The 13,301-nt window shown below is 42.2% G+C and overlaps 1 protein-coding gene across 8 annotated transcripts in view; it reads left to right on the top strand.

The window, feature by feature from the left end:
- LOC116480560 (zinc finger protein 227) overlaps positions 1-13,301 on the top strand; it is a 65,336-nt gene that overhangs the window by 15,790 nt on the left and 36,245 nt on the right. For 3 of the 8 annotated variants that reach the window (XM_058426331.1, XM_032172660.2, XM_058426334.1), the window contains 3 exons: positions 1,829-1,955; positions 3,108-3,191; positions 8,584-12,264. In XM_058426331.1, the coding sequence (XP_058282314.1) occupies positions 1,829-1,955; positions 3,108-3,191; positions 8,584-10,712 (2,340 nt within the window). In that variant the 3' untranslated portion in view covers positions 10,713-12,264. Of the gene's footprint in view, positions 1-1,828; positions 1,956-3,107; positions 3,192-8,583; positions 12,265-13,301 lie in introns of those variants that run through there. The other 5 variants (XM_058426335.1, XM_058426336.1, XM_058426332.1 and 2 more) reach the window with 4 other exon arrangements.

Raw genomic sequence — 13,301 nt, 5'->3', positions numbered from 1 at the left:
TTAAAGGTCTAATAGCTTAAATTCCTATTAAGATTAGTAATATAGAGAAAATTCCAACTGGAATATGAGCAAAAGAAATGAATAGGAGTGTCATAAAGAAAAGAAACAAATTTATGAAAAAAATCTTCACTAATGTAAATGTGTGAAAATGTTACAAAAATAGCTTTCTATTTATATATTGGTTTTACTTACATTGTCAATGACTTTTTTAGAAAAAGGAACTGAGTCCTGTTTAGCCAGGGTCTAGAGATTCAGGAATGTTTGTACTGTTGCAGGAAAAGTGAACTGGGAAAACCTTTGGAGAGGAAACTCTGCCATTACGCTTTCAAAATTTTTAAAGTAAATATTCTATGACTTTGCAGTTGCTACTTCTTGGCCATGAGCTCTGTAAAAGGATCTTTGCAGTATTGGTTATAAGTAAAAATCTGTAATTAATTGTACATTATTTGGATTGGTTAAAGATAAATCATCAGTTCCAAGGACTACTGTTGTATGTAGTCACAAAATGGGACAAAAGAGACCATAAAGATATTCATTGTTCGAGTTTATTGAGCACGTATGGTGTGCCAGGCACTTCTAAGTGCTTGACATGTATTCATTCATCTGATCCTTTCAAACACTTTATGATCTATTTATTTTAATTTTAAAAATTTATTTAAGACAGTGTCTCACCCGTCACCCAGGCTAGAGTGCAGTGGCTCACTGCAACCTCCGCCTCCCAGGTTCAAGTGATTCTCCTGCCTCAGCCTCCTGAGTAGCTGGGATTACAGATGCACATCACCACGCCTGGCTAATTTTTTTATATTTTTAGTAGAGACGGGGTTTCAGCATCTTGGCCAGTCTGGTCTCAAACTCCTGGCCTGAAGTGATTTGCCCGCCTCGGCCTCCCAAAGTGCTGGCATTACAGGTGTGAGCCACTGTGCCTAGCCTGAAAATTTATTTATTTTTAAAAATTGAGACAGGGTCTCACTCTGTTGCCCAGGCTGAAGTGCAGTGGCACAATCATGGCTCACTGTAGCCTCAAACTCCTGGGCTGAAGTGATCCTTCTGTGTCAGGCTCATACACCTTATAATTTAGATACAATGATAAAGAAGAGGAAATTGAGTTAGTGAGAGATTAAGGAATTTGCCCAAGGTCCTATAACTAACAAAAGGCAAAACCTTGAAATTTGAACCTGGCCAGACTCCAGAGCCAGTGCTTTAAGCAGCTGAGCATCCTGTAGTAGGTGGATGTGACATGTGCCTTAAAAGCACAGGAAGAGCTATATACCTGTCCAGGGGGTTGCTGAAGGCCTGTGAACTTTGCAAACGTTAAAAACAATGATAGGGCCAGGCTCAGTGGCTCACACCTGTAATCACAGCACTTTGGGAGGCCAAGGTGGGCAGATCATTGGAGGTCAGGAGTTTGAGACCAGCCTGGCCAACATGGTGAAACCCCGTCTCTACTAAATAAATACAAAAATTAGCCGGGCGTGATAGTAGACGCCTATAATCCCAGCTACTTGGGAGGCTAAGGCAGGAGAATCTCTTGAACCTGGGAGGCGGAGGTTGCAGTGAGCAGAGATCACGCCACTGCACTCCAGCATGGGTGACAGAGTTTTTACTTTTTCAAAAAAGAAAAAAACCAAAAAACAGCGATAAAGTACAGGCTTTGTGGGGATGAGCATAGGAGATAGTGAGAGAGGGAAAACTGTAACAACTGAAAATTGACTGAGATCTCTTGGAATCTATAACAATTTTTTTGTGGTGCTCTTTTCCTTCTTGATGCCATCCTTCTTCTAGTGGAGGTTGGTTGTAAGATTGAGGTTACATGTATTTGATGTTGTAGGAGGCTGTGACATTCAAGGATGTGGCTGTGGTCTTCTCCAGGGAGGAACTGCGACTGCTGGATCTTACCCAGAGGAAGCTGTACCGAGATGTCATGGTGGAGAACTTCAAGAACCTGGTTGCAGTGGGTGAGGACAGGCACTCTCTGACCCTGAACTTCAATTCCCTTGAGAATCTCTTTGCTCTCAGGTGTTTAAGGGTTTGGACCTTTTAAAATGGTTCCTTGCTCTTGAAGACGAAGGGTTTTCTAATTTCTGGGAAGACAGGATAGGTTTTTCTGGTCTTTCTGCTCAGGCAAAATTCTGTCCTTTTAAATTGCTGGTTCTCAACCATGGGTGATTTCGCCCCCAGAAGATATTTGGCAATGTCTGGAAATGGTTGTCACACCTGACAGAGGGGTGCTATTGGCATATTGTGGGTAGTATCCAGGAATTCTGCTAAATCTCCTACAGTGCACATGACAGTGCCCCCAACAGAGAATTGGCCAGTCCAAAATAGTAGTGCTGCAGTTGCAAAACCCTGTTTTAAATGAATCGTAAATGGACACATTAGCTTCTATGCTTTATTTTTCAAATACCTTGTCTTTCAAATGAAACCCATCAATGCATTAACTGAGTGCACTATATTGGCTTTTTTTTCAATGAAATAAAACAGATAAAGATAGAAAATATCAGAGCTTCTTATCAGGAACTGCTCACATTGCAACAAAAACTGACAATTTTCAGTTAATGGTGTGAGATACAGCATTGCAAATGTGATGAAAACAGACATTGGCTAAGTATAACTTGAGAGAGAGATATATATATATATGAACTAGGCCACAACCTAAATTTCTTATTATAGTTCATGATCTAAAAACATCTTAAAATAAATCACTTTAGAGGCCGGGCATGGTGGCTTACGCCTTTTATCGCAGCAATATGGGAGGCCAGGGTGGGTGGATCACTTGAGGTCAGGAGTTCAAGACCATCCTGGCCAACATGGTGAAACACCATCTCTACTAAAAATGCAAAAATTAGCTGGGTGTGGTGGCAGGCACCTGTAATCCCAACTACTTGGGAGGCTGAGGCAGGAGAATTGCTTGAACCCTGGAGGCAGAGGTTGCAGTGAGCCGAGATTGTGCCATTGCACTTCAGCCTGGGTGACAGAGCGAGACTCTGTCTCAAAATAAATAAAATAATAAAGTATCACTCTAGAGGTTGTGAGGCTTATAGGTTCAGACAAAAATGTGTTTTAGTTGTGTGTTCATCTTAAATACATATAAATCTACATTTTCATAGGGCATCTTCCCTTCCAACCAGATATGGTATCCCAGTTGGAAGCAGAAGAAAAGCTTTGGATGATGGAAACAGAAACCCAAAGAAGTAGGTATTCTGGTGAGAACCCTGTGTCTATTCTTTCAGGTACTGGTTAGTCTGCATCTTACCATGTCCATGACCTCCCTGGTCCGAGTGTGGTCATCTTTCACCTGGATTATAACAACAGCTTCCATGCTGGTCTCCCCACCTCCTCCCTTGTGCTCCTATAATCTGCTTTCTAAATGGTAGCCAGAGTGGTTCTTTTTTTAATCTTTATTTTTTTGAGACAGGGTCTCACCCTGTCACCCAAGCTGGAGTGCAGCAGTGTGATTGTAGCTCACTGCAGCCTCAACCTCCTGATTTCAAGTGGTCCTCCCACCTCAGCCTCCTAAGTAGCTAGGACTACAGGTGTATATCATGATACCTGGCTAATTTTTTTATTTTTTATAGGGATGAGGTCTTGCTGTGTTGCCCAGGCTGGTCTCAAACTCCTGGACTCAAGCAGTCTTCCCACCTCGGCCTCCTAAAGTGCCAGGATTACAAATGTGAGCTGCTGCACCCGGCCCAGAATGGTTCCTTAAAGAACACATTAGATTATGTCATTCCTCTGCTCAGAAGCCTTCACAACCTTCCCATTTCACTCAGAGTCCTTGTACTGAACTGTAAGACCCTACCTGGTCTCATCTAACCAAGTTTCTCTTTGATCTCCCATTCCTTTCCCTCTGCCTAGATCATCTCAGCCATGCTGGCTGCCCTTGGAGTATTTGTTAAACATACCAAGTTCCCTTCTGTTCCATGGCTTCAAATTAGCTCTCCTCATTGCCTTGGTGGAGAGTCTCCCCAGCACCTTACTTACTGCACTCAAATCATTGCTCAAATGTTATATCATTAGAGAGGCCTTCTGTGTTTAAATTTACCATTTTAATTTAAAATACCATCTTCCATCCCCTTACCTTTCCTTTCTCTCCTTCTTTGCTTTCTCTTTAATTTGCATATTCCTCAGGTCTACTGACTTAAAAATTAAAAGTAAGCTGGGTGTGGTGGTACACACCTGTAATCCTGGCTACATGGGAGGCTGAAGTGGGAGGATCACTTGAGCTGAAGAGTTCCAGACCAACCTGGGCAACATAGTGAGACTCCATCTCTACAAAAAAAAAAAAAAAAATTATGTATATATATATATATATATATTAGCCAGGCATGTTAGCATACACCTGTAGTCCCAGCTACTTGGGAGGCTGAGGCAGGAGCATCAAGTGAGCCCAGGAATTTGAGACCAACCTGGACAACATAGTGAGACCTTGTCTCACACACACACAAAATTAAAAGTAAAAATTAGATATTCCTAGATGATGTGAATTTTTTTTTTTTTTTTTTTGAGACCGAGTCTTGCTCTGTTACCCAGGCTGGAGTGCAGTGGTGCTATCTTGGCTCACTGCAACCTCCGCCTCCCGGGTTCAAGCAATTCTCCTGCCTCAGCCTCCCAATTGCTGGGATTACAGGTGACACACACCATGCCCAACTAATTTTTGTATTTTTAGTAGAGACAGGGCTTCACCATGTTGGCCAGGCTGGTCTCAAACTTCTGATCTTACCCACTTTGGTCTCCCAAAGTGCTGGGATTACTGGCGTGAGACACCATGAATGTTGTAAATTTATATGCTCTCCCCACCCCAAAAACAAAACAAGGAAGCTTATCTATTAACATGATAGACTAGGCTCTGAATTCTGTGAATAGTTGATGGATATAATTCATCTTCTTTGGTTCATCTTCCTTTTTGGGTCTACATGCTGCTTCATGTTTGATGTGTTTAGGAATGTTTGATATTTGCTTCACTTTACTGGGTCTCATTTTCATATGCAAACTTAACCTCGGGAATTATCCTAGTTATTGTTACTTTTCATTTTTGCATAGTAAACAAAGTCTTTCTTTTAACAAATCTTGTAGCATTTTCTGCCACCCTATCTCAAAGATTTTTCTTTGATGCCTTCAGCATGTTTCAGGATTTTGCAGCCATGCTCTATGTACAAGTAATACTCTAAAACATTCTTCATAAGTCAGAGGAACACATATTAAGGGGCTTCCCCTGCCCCCTCCCCCATCTCCCCAAGATGTAGTCTTGATATGTTACCCAGGCTAGAGTGCAGTGGCATGATCTTGGCTCACTGCAACCTTCGCCTCCTGGGTTCAAGCAATCTCCTGCTTCAGCCTCCCGAGTAGCTGGGATTACAGGCGCCTGCCACCACGCCTGGCTAATTTTTGTATTTTTAGTAGAGATGGTGTTTCACCATGTTGGCCAGGCTGGTCTCGAACTCCTGAGCTCGTGGTCTGCCCGTCTCAGCCTCCCAAAGTGCTGGGATTACAGGCATGAACCACCACGCCCAGCCAAAGAGTTTGTTTTTATAAGAATTCTTAACAAAAAACTTACAGAGAATGGAGACAAGTAGACATCACATCCCTTTTACTCTGAGAGTTAGCTCATAGATTGAGAGTACACCAGTGTGATTAATTATTTGGGAACACTGTTTTCTGGTGAATGTCTAACATAACTCGTAATTTCTAAGACATTTTTGGATATGTAAATATTCAAACCTACTAATCTTAGAAGATAAAAGCTATTAACAGTTGTTGGAATGTAGAACTACACTATCAAAAATTATCAATGGCAATATGGCAGGTATTACAGTTCATTAGTTTCCTTGTATCAATTTCAAGTTGGCTTTACTCATTGGTGAAAACTGCCTTATCCATACAGCTGACTTCCCACTTGCCCATTTTCCCTTCCCTCTAATACCAAAACAGTTATATAACCTACATACAGTAGTTCTTTAGCAGTTTTGAATTGGACATTTCCTGAAGTCCAAAGGCGCTGACATACCTGTGGAGTTGAGGTGAGTCCTGACTAGGCAAAGAAAATTCCAGAATTTCTAAATTGGGTTTCCAGTGTAATTTGCATCCACATATATTAATCTTAGCTTCTAGCATAAGCAATGTGAGAAGCACTTTACATGTTGCAGTGACTTCTAACACCAAACACCTGAAGTTAGGCCGGACTTTCAGAGTAAGGGCATAGTTTTCCACAAGACTGCTCTCCATATCAGCTCTAAGTTTAGGGATTCCCAGATAGTTTTGCTCGCCTCTGACCAAGTAGCTATAGATTTAGGTGTTCCCCTGATAATTTGTTAGAATGACTGACAGAACTCGGGAAGGTGCTGGACTTACAGTTTTATTATAGCAAAAAAGATACACTTTGGAACCAGCAAAAGGGAGAGATATATAGGGTGAAATCTGGGAGGCTTCCCTCTTTCTTCCCTTTTGTAAGGATTTGTGATTACTTTGGGCTCATTGGATAATCTAGGATAATCTCCTTATCTTAAAAGCTTTCATTTAATCATATCTATAAATTGCTTTTTTTTTTTTTTTTTTGTAGACAGAGTCTTGTTCATCATCCAGGCTGGAGTGCAGTGGTGCAATCTTGGCTCACTGCACCTTCCACCTCCTGGGATCAAGCGATTCCCATATCTCAGCTTCCCTAGTAGCTTGCAGGTGCCTGCCACCACACCAGGCTAATTGTTTTTGTATTTTTTTTTTTTTTTTAAGCAGAGACGGTGTTTCACCATGTTGTTGGCCAGGCTGGTCTCTAACTCCTGACCTCAAGTGATCCACCTGCCTCGGCCTCCCAGAGTGCTGGGATTACAGATGTGAACCACTGTGCCCGGCCTGTAAATTCCTTTTTGCCATGTACATTAACTGTTCACAGGTTTGAGGGTTCAGGTTGTGGACATCTCTTGGGGTTGGGGTGTCATTACTCAGCCTGCCATATCCAGAAATGTGTAGATACCTGTTGATATTTTTTTTCAGTTTGTATTATTAGAATGTAACATTTCATTTAAGCAAATTATTTGATTAGGACTTGGTAAACCACCCCCTAAACATTTTAAGCCAAGGTCTTTCATACATTTCTAACCATGACCCTCAACATAAGTATAATTTTACATCTTGACTAAGCATAAATATGTTTATGTGTATGTTTACAAACTAAAACAAGTATTTCTTATAGTGGTACTCTTTTGCTTTTAATACACTAAGCATGTCTTATTCTGGTTTTTTTTTTTGGTCACAAGTTACATACTCAGTTTCATGGTGCACTAATGCATTGCAACAATTTGAAAACCGTTGTTACAGTGGGGATAAAGCAATGAAGAAAACAAAATGCGTGTTTTTTTCATAACCGTTACATTCTAGTGGGTCTAAAGAGACAAAGGAAAAAAAAAAAAGGAAAGTATATAGTAAATCAACTAATAAGTACTGTGGGGAAAAGTCAAGCAGGGTAATCGAACTGGGAAGAGTCGAAGGTGTATGGCAGGCCAGGCGTGGTGGTTCAGCCTGTAATCCCAGCACTTGGGGAGGCCGAGGTGGGCAGATCACTTGAGGTCAGGAGTTCAAGACCAGCCTGGCCAACATGGCAAAGCCCCATCTCTACTAAAAATACAAAAAATGGCTGAGTGTAGTGGCACGCGCCAGTAATCCCCGCTACCCAGGAGGCTGAGGAGGAAAATGTCTTGAACCCAGGAGGTGGAGGTTGCAGTGAGCTGAGATCACGCCACTGCACTCCAGCCTGGGCGACAGAGCGAGATGCTGTTTAAAAAAAAAAAAAGTATATGGTGGTACCATTGATTTATTTTTACATCGTGTGTTATGGAAGGCATCACGGATAGAGTAACATGTAAGGTGAGCAGAGACCTGAAGGGAGTGAGAGAACAAGCAAGGCTCCCTGCTTTCTGGGAGGAAGTTTCCAAGCTGAACATACCTCTCCCTCTCTTTGTCTTGTGTGTTGGCTTTGAGAGTTTGCACTATGCTCTATTTCTTTCCTCTCCGAAGTTCTCTCCTACTTATACAAGATTAGCTTTCCCTTTTCTACTTCTTGTCCTGAGACCTGGATTTCTACCAGGTTTTAGAACAATCATCTTATTATTCCAACTGCTTTCCCAAATCTCCTGTTGGAGAATAATTTCTATCAGGATCTAAAATACTATTTTATGCCTACAGTCTAAATTTTTCTAATCTAACTAGTTATTAGAATCCCGCTTGTCATAAGCCTACTGAGGAAGAGGTGAGTAGGCTGTTAATTGATGTTATTGTAGGTTGGAATATGGATTGTCTTTTTGTTGCCCTGCAGCTACCTGATTTTAGCTTTTAGCTCTCATATTAAACTGTTAGACTTACGGTTCTACATGGATCATGTTTATACTTAGTAAATGGGAGCCTGTTGATCTCACTCTTTGTTTACACCTGTATGAAAAACATGTCAAAAGAATACATGATGCTCTAAGGACAAGGTCACCTTTCCCCTGGTTTATCAAGGCTTTCTCCCATGGCCTAAGTGTGAAATTCTGATATTTCTGAAGAAAGCATTTACGGCCCTCATCTCTAAATATTTCCTTTTTTTTTTAATAGGCAGCATGCATCAAAATAAGATGGAGACACTCCAAAAATTTGCATTAAAATACCTTTCAAATCAAGAGCTGTCCTGCTGGCAAATCTGGAAACAGGTTGCAAGTGAATTAACCAGGTGTCTTCAGGGGAAGAATTCCCAGTTACTACAAGGTGACTCTCTTCAGGTTTCTGAAAATGAGAACAGTATAATGAACTCTAAAGGAGATAGCTCTATTTATATTGAAAATCAAGAGTTTCCATTTTGGAGAACCCAGCATTCTTGCAGGAATACATATCTGAGTGAGTCACAGATTCAGAGTAGAGGTAAGCAAATTGATGTGAAAAATAACCTGCATATACATGAAGACTTCATGAAGAAATCACCATTTCATGAGCATATTAAAACTGACACAGAACCAAAACCCTGCAAAGGTAATGAATATGGCAAAATCATTAGTGATGGCTCCAATCAGAAATTACCCTTAGGAGAGAAACCCCATCCATGTGGTGGGTGTGGAAGGGGCTTCAGTTATAGCCCAAGGCTTCACCTTCATCAGAATGTTCACACAGGAGAAAAATCCCTCGGTCAAAGCTCACATCTGCAAACTCATCAGAGAATTCACCCAGGAGAGAAACTCAATAGATGTCATGAATCTGGTGATTACTTCAATAAGAGCTCTTTTCATTCTTATCAACCTAATCATACAGGAGAGAAGTCCTATAGATGCGACAGTTGCGGCAAGGGATTCAGTAGCAGCACGGGTCTTATCATTCATTACAGAACTCATACTGGAGAGAAACCGTATAAATGCGAGGAATGTGGTAAATGCTTTAGTCAAAGTTCAAATTTTCAGTGCCATCAGAGAGTCCACACTGAAGAAAAACCATACAAATGCGAAGAGTGTGGTAAGGGCTTTGGTTGGAGTGTTAATCTCCGTGTTCACCAGAGGGTCCACAGGGGTGAGAAACCCTATAAATGTGAGGAATGTGGTAAGGGCTTCACTCAGGCTGCACATTTTCACATCCATCAGAGAGTCCACACTGGAGAGAAACCCTACAAATGTGATGTGTGTGGTAAGGGCTTCAGCCACAATTCACCATTAATATGCCATCGGAGAGTCCACACTGGAGAGAAGCCATACAAGTGTGAGGCGTGTGGGAAAGGCTTTACCCGTAATACAGATCTGCATATTCATTTCAGAGTTCACACGGGAGAGAAACCCTATAAATGTAAGGAGTGTGGTAAGGGCTTCAGTCAGGCCTCAAATCTTCAAGTACATCAAAATGTCCACACTGGGGAGAAAAGATTCAAATGTGAAACGTGTGGGAAGGGCTTCAGTCAGTCCTCAAAGCTTCAAACCCATCAGCGAGTCCACACTGGAGAGAAACCATATAGATGTGATGTGTGTGGTAAGGACTTCAGTTATAGTTCAAATCTTAAACTACACCAAGTAATTCACACTGGAGAAAAACCATATAAATGTGAGGAATGCGGGAAGGGCTTCAGTTGGAGATCAAATCTTCATGCACATCAAAGAGTTCACTCAGGAGAAAAACCCTATAAATGTGAGAAGTGTGATAAGAGCTTCAGTCAGGCCATAGATTTTCGGGTACATCAGAGAGTCCACACTGGAGAGAAGCCATACAAATGTGGTGTCTGTGGCAAGGGCTTCAGCCAGTCCTCTGGTCTTCAGTCCCATCAGAGAGTCCACACGGGCGAAAAGCCATACAAATGTGATGTGTGTGGAAAGGGCTTTAGATACAGTTCACAGTTTATATACCATCAGAGAGGCCACACTGGAGAAAAACCTTACAAATGTGAAGAGTGTGGGAAAGGCTTTGGTAGGAGCTTGAATCTTCGTCACCATCAGCGGGTCCACACGGGAGAGAAACCCCACATATGTGAGGAGTGTGGTAAGGCCTTCAGTCTCCCCTCAAATCTTCGAGTCCACCTGGGTGTTCACACCAGGGAAAAACTCTTTAAATGTGAAGAGTGTGGTAAAGGTTTCAGTCAGAGTGCACGTCTTGAAGCCCATCAGAGAGTCCACACTGGAGAAAAACCATACAAATGTGACATATGTGATAAGGACTTCCGTCACCGTTCACGTCTTACGTATCATCAGAAAGTCCATACTGGTAAAAAGCTTTAGAAATGAGAAATGTTTTACCAACTGTTGTCTGCACATCTTCAAGTTTTTGGAGAGTCTATGCTGGTGGTAAACCCTATAAAATTACTGAGAGTGGAAGGGGGTTTGTTCACACTTGGAATCTTTCTAACAAATCCATCAAGATGATAACAGAACCATGAACAGGAATAGAACTCGTATTTAGGGGAGAAACAGGGCTTGTGGCTCTCTTGGTAAGATCTAGTTAATATAAATGATCACCTTTCAATGTGAATATATGCCTGAAGATAATGTGTGGAAGGATATTTGCCATATGCTAACTGGTTTTTTGGCCAGGGAGAGTTTTGGGTTATTATCCCTTTTCTTTAATTTTCATTTTATACTTACAGTGATCATTATTTTCATAAAAGCTGTAAAGCTATGAAAAATGAATAAAATTACTGACTAAAAATGTTCTGTAGCTAAGGACTCATAATATGATTCTTTTATGTGGTATATAGGTTTAAAATTAAGGAATATATCCCCAGGGATGAATCTTTGATCTTCAGAAGTAAATGTATGTCTGCCATAGAGGTGTATTAAAGGATAGTGGTATGGCAGGGCACGGTGGCTCATGCCTGTAATCCCAGCACTTTGGGAGGCCAAGGCAGGCAGATCACAAGGTCAGAAGATTGAGACCATCCTGGCTAATATGGTGAAACCCCATCTCTACTAAAAATACAAAAGATTAGCCAGGCATGGTGGCATGTGCCTATAGTCCTAGCTACTCAGGAGGCTAAGGTAGGAGAATCACTTGAACCCAGGAGGTGGAGGTTGCAGTGAACCAAGATCACACCACTGCGCTCCAGCCTAGTGACAGAGCGAGACTCCATCTCAAATAAATGAATAACGAAAGAGAGAGAAGGAGAAAAGAGGATAGTCAGTGCAGCATTGTTTTAACAGCAAACAGAAATAGTTGGATTGCCAAAGTATTTTGTGCTTTACCAATCCAGTGGCACACTGTGTGAACATCAGATGGGAAAAAGTAAACTTTTAGCTGTGGATGTTGGAAGATGTTCAGAATATATTAACTTGAAAAACAGAATGTGAGATTTTTATGTGATCCTATTTTGTAAAAATGTGTAGATGAAAGGGTATTATAGTTCTCTCTAAATAATGGGATTTTACTTTATGTATATTTTTATATTTCTTTAAACTTATTTTGAAATAATTTAAAACTTTCAGAAAAATTATAGAAATTATATAAGAGCTCCCATATACTCTTCACCCAGATTCACCAGTTGTTAACATGTTTGAATTATTCTCTCAATAAGTATGAGCGTGTATATACCCATACTTACACATATTAAATACGTTTAGGGAGTGGAGCCAAGATGGCCAAATAGGAACAGCTCCGGTCTACAGCTCCCAGCGTGAGCAACGCAGAAGATGGGTGATTTCTGCATTTCCATCTGAGGTACCGGGTTCATCTCACTAGGGAGTGCCAAACAGTGGGTGCAGGACAGTCAGTGCAGTGCACCGTGCGCGAGCTGAAGCAGGGTGAGGCATTGCCTCACTTGGGAAGCACAAGGGGTCAGGGAGTTCCCTTTCCTAGTCAAAGAAAGGGGTAACTGACGGCACCTGGAAAATCAGGTCACTCCCACCCTAATACGCTTTTCCAACAGGCTTGGAAAATGGCACACCAGGAGATTGTGTCCCGCACCTGGCTCGGAGGGTCCTATGCCCACGGAGTCTCGCTGATTGCTAGCACAGCAGTCTGAGATCAAACTGCAAGGCGGCAGCGAGGCTGGGGCAGGGGCGCCCACCATTGCCCAGGCTTGCTTAGGTAAACAAAGCAGCCAGGAAGCTCGAACTGGGTGGAGCCCATCACAGCTCAAGGAGGCCTGCCTGCCTCTGTAGGCTCCACTTCTGGGGGCAGGGCACAGACAAAAAGACAGCAGGAACCTCTGCAGTCTAAATCTCCCTGTCCGACAGTTTTAAAGAGAGTAGTGGTTCTCCCAGCACGCAGCTGGCGATCTGAGAACAGGCAGACTGCCTCCTCAAGTAGGTCCCTGACCCCTGAGCAGCCTAACTGGGAGGCACCCCCCAGTAGGGACAGACTGACCTCACACGGCCAGGTGCTCCTCTGAGACAAAACTTCCAGAGGAACAATCAGAGAGCTGAACTTGCAGTCCACGAAAATCCGCTGTTCTGCAGCCACCGCTGCTGACACCCAGCAAAACAGGGTCTGGAGTGGACCTCTAGCAAACTCCAACAGACCTGCAGCTGAGGGTCCTGTCTGGTAGAAGGAAAACTAACAAACAGCAAGGACACCCACACCAAAAACCCATCTGTACATCACCATCATCAAAGACAAAAAGTAGATAAAACCACAAAGGGGGAAAAAACAGCAGAAAAACTGGAAATTCTAAAAAGCAGAGCACCTCTCCTCCTCCAAAGGAACGCAGTTCCTCACCAGCAACAGAACAAAGCTGGACGGAGAATGACTTTGACGAATTGAGAGAAGGTGGCTTCAGACGATCAAGCTACTCCGACCTATGGGAGGAGATTCAAACCAATGGCAAAGAAGTTAAAAACTTTGAAAAAAAATAGATGAATGTATAACTAAGATAA

This window comes from Hylobates moloch, unplaced genomic scaffold (genome assembly GCF_009828535.3).
Source record: "Hylobates moloch isolate HMO894 unplaced genomic scaffold, HMol_V3 SCAFFOLD_13, whole genome shotgun sequence".
Taxonomy (NCBI): domain Eukaryota; kingdom Metazoa; phylum Chordata; class Mammalia; order Primates; family Hylobatidae; genus Hylobates; species Hylobates moloch.
Note: the sequence above shows the minus strand (reverse complement) of the source record. Positions and strands in the feature narration are given on the sequence as shown.